Source organism: Humulus lupulus, chromosome 2, assembly GCF_963169125.1.
Source record: "Humulus lupulus chromosome 2, drHumLupu1.1, whole genome shotgun sequence".
NCBI classification, from domain to species: Eukaryota; Viridiplantae; Streptophyta; class Magnoliopsida; order Rosales; family Cannabaceae; genus Humulus; species Humulus lupulus.
Window position 1 is genome coordinate 108,641,647 of NC_084794.1, and position 20,511 is coordinate 108,662,157.

A 20,511-nucleotide genomic window follows, 5' to 3' on the forward strand; every position below is an offset into this window, starting at 1 on the left:
ATAATCAAGGCACCCCCACACTTTAAGATAACCTAGGTTAGACTTCTTTCCTCTCCATAACTCATATGGGGACACATTGCTCATTTTCATAGGAATTAGATTCAATGTATGACATGCAGCAAGCAAAGCTTCACGTCACAAATTATAACACAATTAAGCATGAAAAAGCCTAGAGTTAATCATCTCAAGATATATCCTATTCTTTCTTTCAACTTTATAGATAGTAAATGCATTAAATGCCTCACATTTACTCTTAAGAAAATACACATAAGTATACTTAGAGCAATCATCTATAAAATTTATGAAGTATTTATTTCCTTCTTTAGTCAACATGTCATTTATTCACATAAATCTACCAAGTTTGAACATCTATCAACACTTGGAATTTTTTTTAACCATTTTGGATTTAACACATAATTCATTTTTATCATTCTCATGCTCATTCACATCACAATTAATTAATCCACATTTAACAACTCTTTTAATTGTGCTATAACCTATATGGGCAAGTTTATTATGCAACAAAGTAATGGAACTAGAATTAAGCACATGTCTATTATGCCACAAAGTAATAGAACTATAATTGATCATATTACAAGAATTAGATGCCATATTATTATTGTCATCATCAAGAGTACAAAGTATGATCATATCATCACATGAATAACCCTTTCCCACAAAAGTACCAAATTTAGTCAAAATGAGTTTACCAGATTCAAACTTCATTTCGATACTGGATTTACTCAATAGACTTCCACTTATAATGCTTCTATTCATATTGGAAACATAGAAAACATTAGTTAAGGCCACTTTCTTTCCCTTAGTGAAATACAATTCAATGCAGCCCCTTCCAAGTATCTTGGATCTATTTTTATTGCCCATTTGGACTTCAAGTCCCTCCTTTGCACTTTCAAAAGTTGTGAAAAGAGTTTTATCATACGTTATATGAATGATAGCACAATTTTCATACCACCATCCTTGCACCTTTCCTTGTGTTGCATTAACTTCACTCAAGGTTGCAATGATCTCAACATCAATTACATTACATTCTCTTAAGATTGTATTAGTCTCATCACTACATGCATAAACTATGTCAAATTTCTTTAAAGTTATCATACATTCCTCATTGAATGCATTATTCTCTATCAGGGTTACAATGCATTCCTCATCGAATACATTAGATTTAATTAAGGTCACAAAGATCTCATCATCAATTAAAGTGACCCAAATAAATACATTTAAAAGTGCAATGGTCTCAACATCAATTGCCTTAACCCTAATCTTATTATGGTTAATTTTATAATGACCATATCTCACATGATGATCAATAATTTTACAAACAAAACAAGTATAACAATAGTCCTTGAATTGTTCATTAACATTCACCATTGTACTCGTAACATAAACAATAAACTCACAAAAATATGGCAGCAACACATTTCATTCAAATTCGTGAAATCTACACATTTAGAATTAAGGAATTTGATGATACCAATCACCTTAAGATTGTAATCCCATAGAGTAGTCTTATCCTTTGTTGATGAAGAATTTGAATCCATAATCCATATCCAAATAGAATTTTCTTTGATCGCTCATGGTTATGTGTTCAACACAAACCAAATCTTGAAGTAAGGATTTAAAGATATTGTAGAAGATGAACAAACTTTCCTCATTGTTGATTATGCAAACACAAAAACAAAGTAATTATAAATATAGATTTTTGATTGTTGAGAATTTATGGCTTTACACTTTCTTAATCAACAATGCATAATAGGAATAGTTCAATATTACAAACCCTAAATGGTAATAGTAGTAGTAGTCAGCAGTAGCAGTAGTAGTAGTCAATAGTAGCAGCAGGAGCAGGAGGAGGATGAGGTTTAGCAGTAGTAGTAGCAGTAGCAGTAGCAGTAGCTGTAGTAGAAGCAGTAGCAGTAGCAGGAGGAGTAGCAGTAACAGTAGCAGGAGTAACAGTAGTATTAGCAGTAGCAGCAACATTAGCAGTAGCATGAGTAGTAAGAGTAGTAGCAGTAGTAGCAGTAGTAGCAGTAGTAGCAGTAGTAGTTTGTAGTATTTTAGTTTTCATGATTATTGGTTCAAGCCTGGATTTAGTTGGAAACTCATATAAACAGTTATAGATTTTATAAGTTTAACCTATAGTTTAGAAATATTAATTATAACATAAGGGTTGATTAATATAGCTGATCATAGAAATATTATTTATTATAAACTAAGGTTTAGATAGAAATAATAAGAACGTGACACTTGTCACAAGCATGTTTATTAAGGATTTAAGCATTTTGGATGAATAATTTAATAAAGGATAAATCTAGAAGCTCTAGAACTTTCCAGCAGCTGTTAGGATCACGTTTTACTCAGTCAAAGTTGTTTAAATAAATTCAAAATATGCTGAAAAAGTGCAAAAATGTGTTTGATATATCAACGTATGATGATATATCACAGCTATAGGGGTCGATATATCGCCTATGGGTGATATGGAAAACACGTCAACTTCGCACGAACGAAACCACTAAGGCTTGGGGCATAGGTATAGAAGATATATTGCCTAGGGTAGGGCGATATATTGGCCCTTGGGTTTTTTTTCGGAAACTTTGTAGAACTGAGCTAGAAACAGCCCTCAATCACTTGGACTTGCTCTTGAACGTTTTTGACCGAGTTTTGGGTATCTGTTGAAACGAAAATTCAAATTTATTCAATTATCATTCATTCATTTATTTATTTTAAAAAGGGGTTAGTTTCACTCATTGAACTCTATAAATAGGACCTAGTACTTAGCCATTTCATTCAAGCATTCTTCAAAGCCTTCAAGCTGCTAAGTTATTCTAAGCGAGAAAACACTAGGGTTTTTGGTTAAAAAGCTTTTCCAATCTTAGATTTTCTAAACACTTGGGAAGTAAGATAGAGTGTTATTTCAGTATCGAGGTTTAGATCAAAGTTCTAGTCCATTCAAGGTATTCTTATCCTTAGGTTTAATCCATCATAGTTCTTTTATTTTCTTTCATTTTCTTTCAGATCCTAGCTCATTATTATGGCTTTTGGTTAGGTGTTTAAGTTTCTTGAAACTTAAGGTTTTTTGGTAAGTTTCTATCTTGATGGTTTAGGTTTCCTTTGTATCTCCATATCTTTAGAAAGCTTATGAATCTTATTATTGATTTTAGGAGTTTTCCACTCCCGTTCTTGTCTCCAAAATCCCAGTTTTTGGTAAGGAAAATAGGCTAGATTAAACATGTTATGATATGTTTATATGCTATGTTATGTTATGTGCTATGTATATATGTATGAATATGTTTTGTAGTCACTTGGGACTTATAGTTGCTTAGATAGCAAATCCAAATATTTTTATCATTATCGTAGTTTAGAGTTATAATTTACCCTACCTCGATTAGTAGACAGAGGACCTAGACGGGTTATCATATACTATTTGTGATCTAACCTACCTCGATTACTAGACTGAGGACATAGATGGTTTTATCACGTGCTACAGTAATGAGTTAATGACCATTAATATTGTATTTCTATATGATATACGTTTTTACGTCATATGTTTTATAATATATGTTTTATGATATAGTCTTGTGATATATGATATATATTTTTAGTAGATTTTCCTTGCTGGGCATTAGGATAATTCCCTTTAGTTTAGATGGTGCAGGAAAATGAGCTTGCAAGGCAGGATGAATTTGTGGCAGCTGGCATGTGTATTGGGGATGGACTGAATGAATGGACTGCTGGAAGATCGAGGATGAAGTTATTTTAAGTCTTTAATTTATGTATTTATTTTCTCATATAGTTTTGAAAAATTAATTAAAGGTTATGTTTTCTTTATGTTTTTTTATGTATTAAACAATGAGATCCCGTATTTTAATTTTTATAATAAAGTTATATTATTTTATGTATATATTCCAAAATAGTCGTTATGTTTAGTAGTTTTAATGGTCCGAGGTCTAGAAATTAGTCGGGGCATTACAATACAAATCTTGATCATCAAAGAATAATATTCATGATATGAATGTAAATCTTGAAAATAAAGGATTAAGTGATTAAATAATTATAAGATAAACTTAGAGTCATTTAATCATCAATACTAACAACATAAGCACAATAGAATGACACAAATACAAAGTTAGGGTTTAGAGATAGATAACATTTTGTTTTGAGCATCTTGAATCTTCAAACTTGGGAAACATATAAGGATTACACACAATAAGAATATTGTTGTCCAAAATCTCTATTCCAAACCTTCTCTTATTGCTTGAAGCTTCAACCAAGTAGAATGAGATTTGAGATTTAACAAGCCTTGAAACTCATGCAAGTCAAGCAACGCTTGATGAGTTTCTTGGAGAAAACTAGTAATCTTGAGAGCTAGAGAGAGAGGGGGGTTTTAGAGAGAGAGAGAGAGAGAGAGAGAGGTGAGTGATCAAGTCACCATAAAATCAAGTGACCGCTTTAAGTAGTATAGGAACCCTCATTAGATTCAACCAATGAGATTAAAACATTTCATTTGAATTTTGGAGCCAAAAACACATCACTGTACAGACCGCCTAGGCAATGCGTCGCCTGCACCTAGGCGATGCATCGTCAGGCAGGAGATGCATCGCCACCATGCAAGCGATGTGTTTCTTGTGTAGTGATTTAGAGGACTAGCGACACATCGCCTCCCAGAGGCGACGCAACGCAGGTCTCTCTGACTTGGTGCCCCAAAACTTGTCTCAAAACATCCTCAAATGCCTCCAAACTTTTTGGATATTCTTATATACTCCAAAGAAACACTTTGGACCCAAGAAGATGATTTATATATGCCTATTCCAAAACTCAACTCTCACATATTGACTTTAGTGAATCTGTTATAGTTTTTGCACCTCTTCGTGCCTAACCAATTTCATTATGTATGTAACCAATCATAACATAAACTAGCTCGGTTAAATGGGGAATTAGTTCCATGAGCATGGAATAGTGAACATTTACGACCTTACTACCAATACTTTAGGAATATGTTGATTATTTATGTTCGCAAAGTGTAATTATTTTTTATCCATATCAATAAAAAATTTCATTGCACTATTTTTTTATTGTTTTTAATTTTTGCTTTAACCTTTTTATAAAATAACATAAAATCCATATCTTAGAAATTTTAGCGGGGGCATATATGGAACTGAATATAACCATACCATGAGCTTGAAAAATAAAGGAGCAAATCTCATAAGCTCGGAGAAATAATATCAGTGACTATCGAGTTTAAAAGGCTAAGCTTGAAAAGTCACAGTAAAAGTCAAGTTGACCATCAATGTACACTACAAATTTTTGTTCAAAACAAACTTAAGTAGTCATTACAAGCTTCACATGTTTATTAAATAAGCATATATTTAGAGCAAAGTTATGGCATTTACACTATATAAATAATAGGTATAGAAATGCACAAAAGCTCAAAAATACTTGTGTACTCCCACAAGTATGATAACTGAAATAAAAAATAAATGCTCGAAAAACTCAAACACTTGACAAATTTGAGCATAATATTAATAAAGTAGGAATGTATATAAAAGATAAAAAAAATTTAATGCTCGAGGATTCCAGCATATAATTTTCTTTGCCCCAAGGGCATATACTACCACAAAAATAAATGTTCGAAACTTTGAGCACCCTAGAGACCTTAATCACAAAACTAAAAATTTAGGCCCTGGAGGCCTTAAGAAAAAATAAGCAAAAAAATACAAAGAACTCCTCAAGCAGCTCCTCCTCCAGAAGTTGCTTCATCCCCGAGCTCTTCCTCTGCACTTGCATCTAGGGTCATGGTCTGAGCAGCCTCCTCCGTGGCCAACTGAGCTTCGAACTTCTCAGTGAAGACATCACGAGCTGTGTCTAGAAAGGAAAAGTCGACGTCAGGATTGTAACACTAGACATGATAACATGCTAGCTCAGAGTATTCAACCTTCTTGGCTTCGAGCTCCTTTCCAAGCTTGACCCTTTCTTGTTCAGCAAAGACAAAAGTGGTCTTTTCTCCTCCACGAGCTGTGAATTCTTAGTAGTAAGCTCAGTGACGGTCACCTCGAGTTCGGTAACCTTCTTCCAAACCTCTGTTGCTCATTTCTCAATGATCCCACCTCCAACTCGGCCTTAACTTGGGCCTATTTGGCCTCAATCATGCTCTTCTCGCTCACTACCACGTGATCAGTGAATTGTTCGAAGAATCAGAGGAACCCCACCATACCCTGCACACAAATAAGAAACATGTTAAGACACTCAGGGATAAAAGGAAATATAAGCAAACAAAAAAAATGTATACTTACCACGAGTATGAAGTCTAAGGCTCTACATTGGACTGAGGAATAACTTTCATTCCTTCATTAGTTCCGACCACCGGGAGTCAGACTGCTCAGTGTCTGCTCGACTGGGGAAAGTAGCTCGAAACCTAGCTGAGCTCCAAAATCAACAGCTGGGTGCGAAAGGATAAACTCTCGCTCATGAGGATTTGCAATGACCCTCTCTGGAACTGAAGTGTCCGAGTCTTTGAGAATTGGGATAGAGGTTGGTTGCTCTACCACTTTGCCTTTTGGGAACTGGGAATGGATTCTGAGGCAGGGACAACCTTCTCTAGATCAGTGGAGCTCGAGATCCGGAGAGTTTTGGGAGGAGAAGGAGGAGACATTCTGGATGCATCCTTCCTCCTATCTTTCTTCCCGCTCTTGACCTTCGGGGGGTTCTCGAGCAAATTCACCATGTTTGGCTCCATGTCTCATTTAATCAAGACATATAGTGCAAAATTTAGAATATGAAAAACAGTAAATTATTAGCATAGTAAAGAAAAATTTCTTGGATGTTCAAAGAGCCTACCCTGACTACTAGAGCTTGAATTGATGTTAGTAGTTAAAAGGTGAGGAGGTTTTGGTTTTCAAACTAAGGGAGCTATATCTGAATCACTTGAATCCTCTTCAATTTGAATTGGAGAAGTTTTGAAGAAATCTCTTTAATCATTCGAATTAAATTGGAAACCAGGCCATTCCCATATGTCCTCATAACTATACTTAACTTACTTCTCCTTAAGACCACTGTCAATCCTATGGACTATACGATCTACCCCAGCCTAAATAAGAAACTTGTATTTAAAATCTTGGAAGGAGACTAAAAGGTTAGGATAATGTTTGAGGAGGGTTGGAAACCATCCTACTTGATTATTGAAATTACCCCCATCGTTTAAGGTTGAAAGGGTTTCGTCAGTAACCTCAACTGTAGATTCAGCAGGGGGGGGGGGGTACTCTCTTCATTTGAGCAATGTTTTGCTTTTTTTTGAGCTCGAGGCTACTTGGGACAATGACCTTTTCTTGGACTTAGGAGGAGAAGGAATGGGGACGTCCATCTAGGAGTTGTACTTGGAATATAGGTGGTCAGATGTGGTCTCATTATCACAAAGGAGACCGCATTCTCAGAGTTTCATTTCATCCAAGAGGTAGGTTAGAGACCTCTAACCGTATGGGAGCTTACCCAATTCCACTCAATGTTGTTGCATCATAGGAGATGCATTAGGTCATAAACAACTATAAGAAAATGGGAGAATTATGTCAAGAAAGGAAAAATGAGAAGATAAGGAAAAATTTATGGGAAATGACGAAATTATAAGAACTTACAAATTTTTTGAAAATTATAATATTTGAATGTTTGGAGGCAACTAGTCCAAAATAACTGATTTTTAAAGTTCGGAGGGTGGTTGAGAATGTCCTCGAGCAGTTACCTATCATTTGGATAACTCGACAAGTAATAAAACCCATCACCTCTTTGTTTTCGAGCTGGGTTGCTTTTGATGCACTAAAAATACAAGATCTGATGTGGTGATGGTTCGACCCACTTCATCTTGTGGTACATGGATTTGAGGGCTACAAGGATGCGGTAGGAGTTGGCCTGAAGTTTGAATGGGACAATCCCGATCCAATCGTTAAAACTCTTGAAATATTGGTTGTCAGGAAGGAGAGCTATGGTTTTCATGCGTTCGTCACTCCAAGCACTGAGCCTAACACATACATCGAGATCATTCTTGCCAAGGGTGTAGCTGCTCCATTCATCAAAGGTGGAAGCTCGATGTTGGTATTAAATAGAATAAAATCAAGGACGCAGCGGAAGGTAGGGATGGAGATTTTAAAAAAATCATTAATACCAACTAGAATTAATACATTTATATATATATATATATATTAAATCAACATATACAAGGAAATAGAGTTTACTTCTTGGAGCCTATCAAAATTCCTCGAGTCTTTTAGTATAATCAACGATCTTCCTATCCAAGTGAAAACTCACACCTTAGCCTTCCAATTCGTTCCTCTAACACACAAGGAAGTGTGTGGGCACGTAAAATTCACATGTTGATTATTTAGGCTCTCTAGATGTTTTCAGCACATGAGATCTAGAGAGTTTTAAGAAGAGATAATGCTTGTAGAAAGTTCTAGAACATGAGATCTAGAGAGTTTTAAGAAGAGAGAATGCAGGTAGAAAGTTCTAAAATTTTTAGGCCTAGAAAATTCTATTGTTACTTTTATGAGAAAGTCGGACAACCAAGATAACAACTTTTTTCAAATAATGCTTCTGTTTTAGGTTTATAAAGATAAATAAAACATTTTTTATTTTTCTAAATTAAAAAACTGATCGGTATTGATTTATTTTAATTATTTATTAAAATCAAATTTTAAATTAATAATTAAATAAATAAAATAATTTGAAATTTAAAATTTGATGTGGCACATAAAGTGACATCACTGTATAGTGCCTCCCTAATTTTTCTTATTTCTTTGTTTAATTAATTTTAAGACTATATTTATTCCAAAAATAAATATCAGTTAATTACCCTTATCTTAGAAACTATTAGTGTGAATAATTATTTTATAATAAGATAATAATTGTTGAGAATTTGGTTACATCAGTAGCTTACGAAGTTAGTTGAGTTTGTTAGAATCTGTTTGTTTTGTTTTACATTAGACTTGTATATAAATTCTCTATGTACTATTCAGTTTGGTCTTAATGAGAATCAGAAGTTTTTCATTCTTTCTTGTTTCTTCTTCGTTTCTTACTCTTGGCGACTCTATCGTCTACCATTGGTGACTCTCCATCTTCGTCTCCGGCAATGGCATCGGCGTACACTCCGGTTGTCTTCACACACACAATCTTCGTGAAATTGGACTCTTTGAACTTCTTGCTTTGGAAACCCCAGGTTCTTGGAGTGATTAAAGGTCACAAGCTGCAACGATTCATTACGAACGACACCACACAAACACTGATGCATCTCACAGAGGCTGATCGTACTGTATCAAAGCTGATGTATCTCACAGAATATGTTGATTGGGAGCAACAAGATCAATTCCTAAATACATGGCTACTTTCATCCATGACAGAAGGGATTCTCACTTGTGTTGTCGGATCCGAAACATCAGCTCAAGTTTGGGAAGTCTTAGAGGTATATTTTCAAACACATACTTGTGCTTAAATTGATCAGCTAACAACTCAATTGCAGAATTCCAAGAAAGGTGCCTTGTCGATTCACGATTATCTTTTAAAGGTCAAAACTCTCGTTGATAAAATGGCCTCGGTTGGTCACACCCTAACCAAAAAGGAGCACATCTCAGCTATTCTGTTGCTGAAATAGAGTCGTTGCTCCTCGCTACTGAAAGTCGATTGGAGATTCAACAATCAGATCTTAATTTGGCCCAGGTTAATCTCTCACAAGCTTCTTCTAATTTTCAGAAGAGGGGGAACTTTCAGAACTACTCAAGCGGGGTACTTCTGGGAACACCAGAATAATTTGTTAGTTGTGCTCTCGATCGGGCCATTATGCTTCCAGATGCTACAATAAGTTTAACATGGAGTTTCCTGGCTATGGGGTTATTGTTGCGAACAATAATTCCAATACCACGACAGTTTTGGTGGCAACCTCAAACATGGTAAATGATCCTGCTTGGTATCCAGATTATGGTGCAACACATCACTGCACAAATGAAGCTGGAAATTTCATGACCAAGGCTCCCTATAATGGATCTAACCAGCTGCATGTGGGTGGTGGCTCAAGACTCACTGTATCCGACATTGGTAAGACAGCAATCCTAACTCCATACACCCCAAAATTACTTGTTATGAATCAAATCTTACATGTGCCTAAACTAAACAAAAATCTCATTAATGTATCCCAATTTACCAAAGACAATTATGTGTTCTTTGAGTTTCATTCTAACTCATGTTTTGTGAAAGACCAGGTCACCAAAGCTGTGGTGATGGAAGGAAGACTCAATAATGGGCTATACACCTTTCCACCATCATCATTATGCCTTACCAAAGTGCCTTCCTCCTCTGAGTCTGTCAATAACTCGGTTGTTCTGTCTCAAGCTAATGCTGCTACCTTAGATAGCTCTTGTAATGATTTCCCTCATTGTAATAAACAACATACTAATGTTCAGTTTGAATTTCATTTGTCGCACAGCAGATTGGGTCATCCATTTGCTTCAGTTGTAAAATCTGTTTTGTCCTCTTCTAATCTTGATACTATCAATAAAACAATTTTTGATTTTTGTTCTGCCTGATGTCTTTGGAAAATTCATAAATTTCCTTTTCAAGATTCTCATTCTAAGTTTTCTACTCCTCTTCATCTTAGTCACGACAGGCACTTGTTATTTCCTCAAGTGGTTATAAATATTATATCCACTTCATTGATGCTTATTCGAGATACACATGGGTGTACCTCCTTCGTGCTAAGTCTGAGGCCTTGCAAACCTTTATCAATTTTAAGAACCAAGTTGAAAATGAATAAGGTTATAAAATTAAGGCCTTACAGTTAGACTAGGGAGGGGAATATAGAGATTTCCAACAATTTCTTACTGAAAATGGGATACATCATAGAGTTTCTTGTCCAACTACTCATGAGCAAAATGGAGTGATAGAGAGAAACACATACCTTATAGAGACATCTCTTACCATGTTAGCTAATGCTTCCATGCCCACTGAGTATTAGGATGAGGTTGTTAGAACCTCAACCTTCATCATTAATAGGTTACCCACACGTTCTAATCCTCTTTATACTTTATTCAAAAAGAACCCTGATTAATCTATGCTAAAGACTTTGGCTGCTCTTGTTTTCCCAATATTCGGCCATACAACAAAAATAAGCTTCAATATAGGTCTCTTGAATGCACTTTTCTTTTCTTGGTTATAGGCTCAACTATAAAGGGTATAAGTGTCTTGCTCCTAGTGGCAGATTATACATTTCTAGGGATGTTATTTTCAATGAAAATTCTTTTCCCTATGCAAATACACATGGGTCTTTTCATTGTTGTAAAAGTTCACCTGCTTTACCAAAAGCTATCATTTCTCTTGTTTCATCACAAAAGAAATCTGTTACGTGTTCCACCGATCTGTCACCTACTGTACAACCTACTACCACATCACTTTCACTACCAAATGCCACTTTACAGCCCATACAAGACACGCCACTACAGTCTAATATGCCCCCATGTGCTGTTACTTCACATCCAGCTATGGTTATTGATGTGCAGCCTTCTACTGTTGCTACAGCACAACAAATAGCACCTAATATTGACACAAATAATAAGCTTTCTTCATTACAAGCTACATCACCCACAGCTGGTCCTACTAATGTGCATAAAATGGTTACACAGTCCAAAGTAGGGACCTATAAACCGAAAGTATACATGGTCTCCAAGGAACCATTGACTTGATTAAGGCTTTGAATGATCCACAAGGAACCATTGACTTGATTGGGGCCATTTTGTAAATGAGCATGCTTTGGTGCTTGAGTCTTGCACCAAGCAATCTCATGGGGTAGGGTAGTGTCAATTTTGTAATTATGCATATGTGTCCCAGACAAAAATCATATATGTTACTGGAAAGACCTTGTATCCCTCAAAGACTCCTTAAGGGGAGGTGACTTAGGGAAGCACCATGGCCACCAGCAGATAGGGGACAAAGTTGTGTACTCCCTTGCCCTACCAAGTCTATATATTAAGAAAACGATGTTTATCCAAACTTGCCCTTGTATGCTTCCTTATTGTCTATGTGTTACTTGTTTGTCGTCTTCGTTGGTCCATCGCGTGCCACTTGCCTTGTTGTGTGCTTTGTGTTATGTGGACGTTCCAAGGAATGACTTGCTTTGTGCTTGCTCATACTTCGTTATTGCCCGTTGCATGTCCGAGATATGTTTGTGGCTAACCACTGAGTTTGTTTGCCCGCAGGTGTGCGTTGTAGGTTGACTTGCTAGCTTGGAGTGTCCACAAGTGTCGCACGTTCCGTCTACTTGGAGTACCCAAATAGCCAGCCCGTGACAGTTGGTATCAGAGCTAGGTTAGAGAAAGCTTGGCAGAACACACTAATGGTAAGCAACACTCAGAGGATTGAAGCGCTTGAGAAGTACGTGGGGGAACTAGATGGCCTAGACGAGAGGGTCAGGGATCTTTCCTCTGCAATTCGTAACTCTGGATCGTCAGATGCAAGCAATTGCATAGCTGCGCTAGAGAAGGAAAACAATGTTCTTCTATCCAGAATAATTGCGTTGGAGCAAAGAAATACTCCAACAAGTACTTCTGTTACCCCTCAGTGGGAAGAGGGCATTGCGGCGATGGAGCACATGCTGAAGGAACAACAAGTCTCCATAAATGACACAACGGAAGATTGCAGGGAGGCAGTTGGTGTGCTCAAAGAAGAAATGACTGAGCTAACTGCAAAGGTAAACCTAACCATGCGAGCGGTTGGGAATGCACTTGCAACGGGGCCGATAGGTATGGAATATGGCCGAGTTAAAGTGCCTGAGCCGAGGCCCTATAACGGGGCTAGAGACGCAAAGGACTTGGAAAATTTTCTCTTCGACATGGAACACTATTTTAGAGCCGTGCGAGCCGATTCTGAAGAAGGAAAGGTCGCCATGGCTACCATGTACTTGTCTGGGGATGCCAAGGTGTGGTGGAAGACAAAGTATGACGACATTGAGAATGGTAGATGCACCATCACATCATGGGGAGACTTGAAGAGAGAATTGAAGACACAATTTCTGCCAGAAAATGTCGCCTACATGACTCGACGCCAGTTGAGAGAGCTTAAACAAGTCGGGACAGTCTGAGAATATGTGAAGAAGTTTTCGGTACTGATGCTCGATATAAAGGACATGTCCAAAGTAGACAGGCTCTTCTGCTTCCTCGAGGATTGAAATCGTGGGCCAAACAAGAACTTCAGAGACAACGCGTGTCTGACCTAGCCACCGCTCAAGCTGTTGCTGAACGCTTGACAGGTTACACTCCGAAGAGCAGCTTGCCGAAGAGGGCTACCCCTCCAACCAGCTCAAGTAGCGCTGGGAGTAAGAAGTCTGGGAAGTCATGGCAGGGCAAGAGTGGGGGAGAGAAGAGGACATCAGAGTCCAGTTCTCCCAGCGGTACAAATGCTGCTGCAGGGAGGAAGCCGCTAGCTTGTTGGCACTACAAAGGACCACATAAGTCAGTAGTTTGCCCTTACAGGGGCAAGTTGAATGCCCTCATTGGTCAAGAAGAACAACGCAAAGGATAAGAAGAGGATGAAGAGTACGCGCACATGGGCGCTGTCCGCTTGTTGAATGCTCTCAAGAAGCATGGCGAAAAAGGGAAGAAGACCCTGGGGAAGGGGCTAATGTTTGTGGATGCCACCATCAATGACAAGCCGAACAAAAGTGTGATGATTGATACTGGTGCCACTTACAACTTCTTCTCAGAACTCGAAGCCAAGCGACTGGGACTAAAACTGGAGAAAGATGTAGGCCGCATGAAAGCGGTCAACTCAAAGGCTTTAGCCACAACCGGAGTTGCTAAGGGCGTAAAAGTTAAGATCGACACGTGGGAGGGGCAGACTGACTTAGTGGTGGTTCATATGGATAACTTTGATGTAGTTTTGGGAATGGAATTCCTAACCGAGAAATGTGCCATCCCAATTCCTGCTACTGGGAGTTTGCTCATAATGGGAGAGACTCCTTCAATGGTGCCTGCAAAGGTGATACCACCCCCTGGTGTGAAGCTTCTATCAGCTTTACAATTTAAGAAGGGTGTGAAGAAACAGGAGCCCACTTATGTAGCGGTACCCACCGTGTTCGAAGAAACAGTGGAAGAGATTGTTCCACTTGAAATTACGAGGGTCTTGAAGATGAATGGGGACGTGATGCTAGATAAACTCCCCAATGACTTGCCGCCAAGAAGGGGGATTGATCACCAGATAGAGCTGGTGCCGGGAGCGAAACCTCCAACAAAAGCGCCTTACAGAATGGCATCCCCTGAGCTAGAAGAGTTAAGGAAGCAAATAAATGAGTTATTGGAGGCAGGCTTCATCAGACCGTCAAAGGTGCCATTTGGCGCACCTGTGCTATTCCAGAAGAAACACGATGGGAGCTTGAGACTGTGCATTGATTATATGGCTCTCAACAAGGTGACAGTTCGCAACACCTACCCCATCCCTCTGATCGCTGATTTGTTTGACCAGCTAAGTAGAGCCAAATATGTCACAAAGTTGGACCTGAGATCGGGCTATTATCAGGTGAGGATCGCAGATGGGGATGAACCAAAGACAACGTGTATTACTCGATATGGAGCATTTGAGTTTTGAGTAATGTCATTCGGTTTGACAAATGCACTTGCCACTTTCTGACTGATGAACTAAGTATTCCACGAGTATCTAGATAAGTTCATGGTGGTGTACTTGGATGATATCATGGTTTATAGTGCCATGATTGAAGAGCATCGAGAACACTTGGCTCAAGTGGTTCAGAAGTTGAGAGAGAACCAGCTATATGTGAATCGCGAGAAATGCTCATTTGCACAGGAGAGCATCAAGTTCCTAGGCCACATTGTGGAACGTGACTGAATTCGTATGGATCTGGAGAAGGTGAGGGCAATCCAAAAATGGAGAGCCCCCACAAACGTGAAAGAACTCCGCTCTTTCCTGGGCCTAGCCAACTACTATAGATGATTTGTGGACAACTACTCAAGAAGAGCGACACCCTTGATCGAGCTGCTGAGAAAGGGTGTGACTTGGGCGTGGACTAACAAGTGTGCTGAAGCATTCAAGAGTTTGAATGAAGCCATGATGAAGGATCCTGTTCTTGCCTTGCCAGATGTTAGCAAGCCCTTCGAAGTACAGACAGATGCGCCAGATTATGCTTTGGGAGGGGTACTAGTACAAGAAGACCACCCGGTAGCATATGAGAGTCGCAAGCTGTTTGAAGCTGAAAGGCGGTATACTGCCCAGGAGAAAAAACTCCTCGCGGTTATCCATCGCTTGTGAGTGTGGAGACATTACTTGCTGGGGTCGAAGTTTGCAGTGAAGACGGATAATGCAGCAGTTAGTCATTTCCTTACCCAGCCAAAACTGACCCCTAAGTAGGCTCGATGGCAGGAGTTTGTGGCGTAATTCGACTTTCGTTTTGAGAACAAGGCAGGACGCTTGTCCAAGCAGCTGATGCCTTGAGTTGCAAAGTAGAATTAGCGACTCTAAAGATCTTGGCTAGTTTGTCGGCTAACGTGGTGAACACTCCACTCAAGGAGCGCATCAAAGAAAACCTGGAGAAAGACCCAGTTTTCATAACCATCTTGAAGCTCATGAAAGAAGGCAAGACTCGCCAGTTCTGGGTGGAGAATGATCTTCTGTGGGCCAAAGGGGGCCGCTTGTATGTTCCGAAAGCTGGAGATTTGCGGAAGACATTACTAAGCGAGTGTCATGGCACCTTGTGGGCAGGTCATCCAAGGTGGTAGAGAACTCATGCCCTTTTGAAGCAGGGACACTACTGGCCACATATGCGAGATGATGTAATGGAGTACACCAAGACCTGTCTCATCTGTCAGCAAGACAAGGTCGAAAGGAACAAGACACCTGGGTTGTTGGAGCCGTTGCGAGTCCCAAGCCGACCATGGGAGAGTGTGTCGCTTGACTTTATAACTAGCCTACTGAAGACAGGGGATTTAAGTGCGATCTTGGTGGTCGTGGACAGATTCTCAAAGTACGCAACATTCATCCCGGTGTCGAAGTACTGTTCGACAGAGGAGACAGCACGACATTTCTTCAAGCATATTGTCAAATATTGGGGAGTGCCCCAGAACATTGTTAGTGACCGAGATGAGAGATTCACTGGGACCTTTTGGTCCGAACTATTCAGCCTCTTGGGGTCACAATTGAACATATCCTCGAGCTACCATCCATAGACAGATGGGCAGACAGAAAGATTCAATAGGATGTTGGAGGAGTACTTGTGCCACTTTGTCAATGCCAATCAGAAGAACTGGCCGCAACTACTCGATGTAGCTCAATTTCGCTTCAACTCTCAAAAGAGTTCTTCATCGAATAAGAGCCTCTTGAAGTTGTTAATGGATAACAACCACTGTTGCCCCACACAATGGACGAATATCGCGGTCGGAACCCACGAGCCTTTCACTTCACCAAAGACTAGAAGAAAACGACAGAGATTGCCCGAGCTTATTTAGAAGCATAAAAAAGAATGAAGAAGTGGGCAGATCAAAAGTGCAGACCATTGGAGTTTAAAGCTGGCGACTTAGTGTTAATCAAGCTGAGGCCCGAATAGTTAAGATTCTGAGGGGACAAAGACATCAGACTCGTTCGCAAGTACGAGGGTCCGGTCTCAATCATCTCAAAAGTTGGCCTAACTTCCTACAAAGTCGACTTACCAGCATGGATGAAGATACACCTGGTCCTTCACGTCAGCAACTTGAAGCTGTATCATGAAGATCCAGCAAATCCAGAGCGCAACCAGTCAACCAGAGGAGAAGTCATCATTTAGCCAAGGAGCAAGCGTCAACCTAAAGAAATCCTGGCGGAGAGGATGGTCACCACTGATCGTAAAAAGCATAAGGAATATCTGGTAAAATGGAAGGGGCTCGCAGATGACGAGATAAACTGGGAGAGGGCGGAAGACTTGAAGAAGCTCACGTAGAAGATTGAAGATCTACAAGCTACTTCGTCGAGGACGCCAAAGAATTGAGTGGGGGAGAGTGTGGCGTGCTGCCCCTTTGGTACACCTACATGGGGCCATTTTGTAAATGAGCATGCCTTGGTGCTTGATCATTAGTCAAGTCTTGCACCAAGCAACCTCATGGGGTAGGGTAGTGGCAATTTTGTAATTATGCATATGTCTCCCAGACAAAAATCATATATGTTACTAGGATGACCTTGTATCCTTAGAAGGCTCCTTAGGGGGAGGTGACCTGGTGACTTAGGGAAGCACCATGGCCACCAGCAGATAGGGGCCAAAGCTGTGTACGCCCTTGCCCTATCAAGGCTATATATTAATAAAATGATGCTTATCCATACTTGTCCTTGTATGCTTCCTTATTGCCTATGTGTTACTTGTTTGTCGTCTTCGTTGGGCCATCGCGTGCCACTTGCCTTGTTGTGTGCTTTGTGTTGTGTGGACGTTCCAAGGAGTGACTTGCTTTATGCTTGCTCATACTTCGTTATTGCCCATTGCATGTCCAAGATGTGTTTGTGGCTAACCACTGAGTTTGTTTGTCCGCAGGTATGCGTTGTAGGTTGACTTGCTAGTTTGGAGTGTCCGCAAGTGCTGCATGTTTCGTCTACTTGGAGTACCCAAATAGCCGGCCTGTGACACTATGCATGAAGACTTTTTGGCTCTTCAAAAAAATGGTACTTGGACTCTTACAAACTTGCCAAAGGATAGACGAGCTATTGGTTGTAGATGGGTTTTCAAGTCAAAAGAAAATCCAGATGGAAGTGCATTGAAGCACAAAGCTCGTTTGGTGGCAAAGGGGTTTCATCAGACTTTTTGTTTTGACTTCTATGAAATCTTTAGTCCTATGGTGAAGCCAACTACAATCAGAATAGTTCTTACAACAACTCTTGCAAGACAGTGGCCAGTTTTTCAACCGGATGTTTAATAATGCATTCCTTAATGGAATTCTTCAAGAGGGGGTGTATATGGCACAACCACCCGGCTTTGAAGATCCCAAAGCTCCAAATAAAGTGTGCAAATTACATAAGGCTCTCTATGGCCTTCGAGAAGCACCTAGAGTGTGGTTTGATAGACTAAAAGAGGCTATTCTTGGTTTCAGTTTTCATGATGCAAGGTCAGATCAATCCCTTTTCATCAAGATTACACCATATCACACAACCTTTATCTTGGTATATGTGGATGATATTTTGATTTCTGGAAGTTCACAGCTTGAGGTTCGAGCCTTGATTACCAAATTGAATTCCTCTTTTGCTCTCAAGGATCTAAGAAAGCTACATTTCTTTCTTGGTATTGAAGTAGTAAATACACCAGATGGGTTGTTGTTGTCTCAGAGAAAGTATATATTGAATCTGTTATGTAGGGCTAAGATGCAATATGATAATGGTCTCACTACTCCTATGACTGGAGGAGAAAAGCATTCTAGTCATGACAGTGATCCAATCTCAGATCCTCAAGTCTATAGAAGTTTGGTGGGAGCTCTTCAATATGCCACTATCACAAGGCCTGAGATATCTTATGTTGTTAATAGGGTATGTCAGTATATGCATAACCCTTTGGAGGCACATTAGCGTGTTGTTAAAAGGATTCTTAGGTATCTCAAAGGGACATTAGATTATGGACTTCATCTAAGGGCTTGTATAGTGTTGTCTCTTGTGGGGTTTTGTGATGCAGATTGGGCTACAGATCCAGATGACAGAAGGTCCACCTCTTGGTATTGTGCATATTTGGACTCAAATCTTATATCTTGGTCATCCAAGAAGCAGCCAACTGTTTCAAGGTCTAGTATTGAGGCAGAATATAGAAGCTTGGCTACTCTTACTGTTGAAATCACTTGGATACAATCTCTTCTTCATGAGGTTGGTGTGACATTGTCTAAAGATCCAGTTTTGTGGTGTGATAATTTGAGCATTATTATGATGTCTGAGAATCCAGTTCAACATGCAAGAACAAAGCATATTGAATTGGACTTATACTTTGTGAGAGAAAAGGTGGCAGAGAAGCAAATTGTTGTCAAGCATGTTCCTGCTCAAGACCAAACAGCTGATGTCTTCACCAAGGCTTTATCAAGCACTTGGTTTCTCATGTTAGGGAACAAACTCAAAGTTGAAATTTTTTCCCCTGTAAGTTTGAGGGGAGATGTTGAGAATTAGTTACATCAGTAGCTAGTGCTCTGTTATGAAGTTACTTGAGTTTGTTAGAATCTGTTTGTTTTGTTTTACATCAGACCTGTATATAAATTCTCTCTGTACTATTCAGTTTAGTCTTAATGAGAATCAGTAGATTTTCACTCTTTCTTGTTCATTGTTTTTTTTCACAATAATTAACTCTCTCAAATATTAATTCAAATGCTGATTAATATTTACTTTAACTGATATAAAGTTTTCCAAATAAAAACTAATTAGGTAATTAATTAATTAATTACACATAATTACCACGTTGCCCTGGAAAATTAATTCCCTTACAATTTAGTCATTTTCTCTATTAGTCTTGCTTGTGGCATCCTTACCCTTGACAGTGTAGGACTGAGGCGACCCGAGGACCATGGACCTATAATGCGAAACTCCAATAAACAAGATTATTAATTAAATTCTTTAATTCAATAATCTTATTCATTGTTTCCATTATTTCTCTACTATAATTATGGAATTGCACTCTAAGTAATTATAGAATTATATTTCTAGAGTCATTCTCTTGTAGTCCATTGATTTAATTAATAAATATAGTTTTGTGCTCCATTTATTGGTTCGCTAATTAGAGCTGGTCAAGAATTATCGTTTTACCCTTCTAATTACCTCTTGTTCGTTATATACCATTAATTCACCAGTGAATAATTAATCTATAATCATATTATAGATTTGAGCTTAATAACTATTCAGTCTCAGAATTAACCCTTAAGGGAACCAATATTTGATCTGTTAGGAAAGCATGGATTCCGTTATTGTAAAATCATTTTCCGAGCCATTCATGATATTGAATATCCAAAACAAAAGTCACTAGCATAACTATATCAAAAGACCTTAATGAATGAATCAAAAGATCCAATAAACATAAATAAGAGTTCATGATTACTTAGGATTTAGACTGATCTACAAACGATCATTTTTAAAGATATGAATTAAGTATTTATGGAAAACAATAAGTTTATATAGATAATTAATTCACATTGGTCATGTCATATATAATCACTATTATATACAACACATTTACCAAGATGTCTATCCACATCAGTAATCTGAATCTAGATTACTTGCATTCAACTATATGCTTAGTAAATCGTACTAGCAACCATTCATTAAAGATTATGTACTTTAATATGTTGCTGACTATTTTATTCATTATATATGATCTTAATTCCCATAAATAAATATGGAATTTTATGATATTTATATAAATTATTCAAATATAATAAAATGTACTTTTATTTAAATAAAAAATATCTTTTCACATGCTTTTAGGGCACAAACCCTAAACTTTGGCACATTTGCTTGCCAAATTTTTTAAGGCCATGGCTAGAC

At 38.6% G+C, this 20,511-nt stretch overlaps 1 protein-coding gene across 1 annotated transcript; it reads left to right on the plus strand.

Moving 5' to 3' along the window:
* The first annotated feature begins 9,451 nt into the window (after positions 1-9,451).
* LOC133818349 (uncharacterized) lies at positions 9,452-19,283 on the plus strand. Its single transcript, XM_062251148.1, has 2 exons — positions 9,452-10,086; positions 12,240-19,283. The coding sequence occupies exon 2, from the start codon at positions 13,585-13,587 to the stop codon at positions 14,620-14,622; it is 1,038 nt and encodes a 345-aa protein (XP_062107132.1). The 5' UTR covers positions 9,452-10,086; positions 12,240-13,584; the 3' UTR covers positions 14,623-19,283.
* The last annotated feature ends 1,228 nt before the right edge of the window (positions 19,284-20,511 follow it).